We start from the raw sequence: 3,216 nt of genomic DNA on the forward strand, positions 1-3,216 counted from the left end.
TGTGATATCACCTACACCCATTAGAATAGCTCTTACTGGGGGAAAAAGCAAAATAGAAAAGAGATGTGGAAAACTTGGAAACATTGTGCACCATTGGTAGGAATTGCAAAATGGTACACTCTCTATGGAAAGTAGTATGGTGATTTTTCAGTAAATTTGGAAATAAAATTACCCTATGATTCACTAATTTTACTTCTGAGTATACATCCAAGAGTCCTAAATATTCATACTTATAGTGTGTTCATGGCAGAATTATTCACAATAGGTAGGAGGTGGAAGCTATTTTTGCCCATTAATGACAAATAGATAATCAAAATGTGGAGCATACATACATATTGAAAATAAACAAATGCTTTTACATAATTATATTTTAGTCTAAGATTTAATGAAGTAGAGACAGTGAGGAGAAGAAGGAGGGGAAAGTCTCCAGTCTAATTGCTCCCCCTGTTCTACAGACATCCCACATGGGGAGAAGGTCTCGAAGGAATGCTCAAAGCATCTATTCACTCTTCAGGGAATGAATGCCACTCCTTTTCCCAAGGAACACAGGCACTGTCGGTCTGGATTTTCAGGTCTGAGTGACTTAATCTAAGAGGTGCTTTCAGCTTCTCTGGTTTCAGAGCCTGACCTTCTGTTCCAGGCTCTGAAGGAAAGAAAGGGAAGAAAGCAGGAGGGTGGATGTGGAGCCCAGATTCTAGCCCGTGTTGCCTCTTTCCCTTCCATCTGTAGGTGCCTTCGTTCTGGAACGCTCTCTCCTCATCTGATGGGTTATACACACCATAGGCATGTGAGAGAAGATGAAAATTGGCTCTATTGGAATTTGGACTAAACATAGACTTAGCTGACTCCATGGGTTTTCTTAAGATATTACCTAGTTAATGACCCTGAGTCTTAAAAACCTTCATCGGGATGGCATACATTGTCATATTGCAGACATAATTTCTATTGAGAGACTGACTGTGACATTGAGAGGAGATAGTTGTTTTTATTGTTGCTAACTGCCTGTTGCTTTTTCCTGAATTAAGTATTATCATTTCCATTGTGTTTCACTGTATTTCCACTTAGTTGTCGATTTTTCCAGTTGACGATGGAGAAAGCATTTTTGTGAATCGATGACATCAATAGATGATTCCAAAGTGTTGCAGGGGCAGATCAGCCTAAGTCAAATGCTGTGTGCAGTAAAGGAGCATTGGAATCAGAATTCAGTACCTTGAGGGAATTTTCTAATGAGGATAGGAATTTGCAGCGTTATATTAGGGGTTTTATATATATTAAAGCATTATTCCTCATTAGAATCAAGTTCAGTTGCTCAGTCATGTCTGACTCTTTGCGACCCAATGGACTGCAGCACGCCAGGCTTCCTTGTCCATCACCAAATCCTGGAGTTTGCTCAAACTCATGTCCATCGAGTTGGTGGTGCCATCCAACCATCTCATCCTCTGTCATCCCCTTCTCCTCCTGCCTTCAATCTTTCCCAGCATCAGAGTCAGTTCTTCATATCACAGGGCCAAAGTAGAATCATATTATTAAATCTTAGAATCATAAGATATTATTAAACTATTAACCCAGATACTGAGGATATATGGAGATTTGTTATTTATTTATTTTTTAATTTTAATTTTTACTTTATTTTACTTTACAATACTGTATTGGTTTTGCCATACATTGACATGAATCTGCCACGAGTGTAGAAAATCATTGAGTGGGAATTAGATTGGGCATTTAAATTCAGATAAATCTGAGGCAGGATTTATCTTGTACTCTCTGCTCTATTTCTCTTGTGCTAGCTATTATCCTTCAGCAGATACAGATGAATAATGGCTGAATGTCACTCATTAATTAGTAAGGACTGGACTGACTCCCATCTAGAAGTTTTTTATGTATAATACATAGATATTATCCCTTTCCCGTGGATCCTGTGCAGGTATTAGTGTTTTGGGAAAAGCCCATCTCAGTGAGACCACTGTCTGACCTTCCAGGTGTGACTAGATGTGAAGATGAGGAATCACACTCCAGTAACCGAGTTCCTCCTCATGGGAATCCCTCACACACAGGGGCTGGAACACGCGCTCTTTGTCTTCTTCCTCGCCTTCTACCTGCTCACTCTTGTGGGGAACCTGCTCATTCTCCTGGCCACCCTCACTTCCTCCAACCTCCACACCCCCATGTATTTCTTCCTGGGCAACTTGTCAGTGTTTGACATCTTTTTCCCTTCCGTGAGTTCCCCCAAAATGATGCTCTACCTACTGGGGCAAAGCCAGACCATCTCTTACCAGGGCTGCGCCTGCCAGCTCTTCTTTTATCACTTCCTGGGCTGCACGGAGTGTTTCCTGTACACTGTGATGGCCTATGACCGCTTTGCCGCCATCTGTCACCCCTTGCGGTACACGGCCATCATGAACCCCAGGGTGTGTGCCATCCTGACTCTGAGCACCTGGATGGGGAGCAGTGTGCATGCGTCTGTCCTCACATTTCTTGTGTTTAAGTTACCCTACTGTGGCCCCAAGGAGGTGGGCAATTTCTTCTGTGACATCCCGGTGGTGCTGCCCCTGGCCTGTGCAGACACCTCTCTAGCTCAGACAGTGAGTTTCACCAACGTAGGTGTTGTGGCACTCCTCTGTTTCCTTCTTGTCCTCGTTTCTTATACTCACATTGTTATCTCTATATTGAGAATCAGCTCCTCAGAAGGCAGGCACAGAGCCTTCTCCACCTGCAGTGCCCACCTGACTTCCGTCCTGCTCTTCTATGGACCCGTGGTCCTCATTTATCTCCGGCCTGCCTCCAGCCCTTGGCTGGATTCTATGGTTCAAGTGTTGAATAATATTGTTAACCCTTCCCTGAATCCTTTGATATACAGCTTGAGAAACAAGGATGTGAAGTTGGCTCTGAGAAATGCACTAATCCAGGGAGTACACACCTGTGGAGTGTAAGGTTTTCTGTCAGTACCTGTGCTTATAAATTTGCCTTGTATTTATCAGGGATGACTAGTCTCTTAGCATTGCTGTGATTGCTAAACAATTTGAATGGATTTTTTTTTTGTGTGCTTAGCATGTATATATTTATATAATTTTTATTGAGCAAAATCTTTTACAGCACTTACCATGGGCCAAGCACTATTCTATGCACTTTATAAGTACTGACATATGTTATTATGATAATTATCACATGGAGTAGATATTATCATCCCAATTTACAGAGGAGAATATTAAGGCACCA

General features: G+C 42.0%; 1 protein-coding gene across 1 annotated transcript; it reads left to right on the top strand.

Annotated features, from left to right (window-relative positions):
* LOC102190385 (putative olfactory receptor 10D4) lies at positions 1,998-2,930 on the top strand. The gene has a single exon (XM_005699685.2). The coding sequence runs from the start codon at positions 1,998-2,000 to the stop codon at positions 2,928-2,930; it is 933 nt and encodes a 310-aa protein (XP_005699742.2).

The sequence above is a fragment of the Capra hircus genome, chromosome 29, assembly GCF_001704415.2.
Source record: "Capra hircus breed San Clemente chromosome 29, ASM170441v1, whole genome shotgun sequence".
Lineage (NCBI taxonomy): Eukaryota > Metazoa > Chordata > Mammalia > Artiodactyla > Bovidae > Capra > Capra hircus.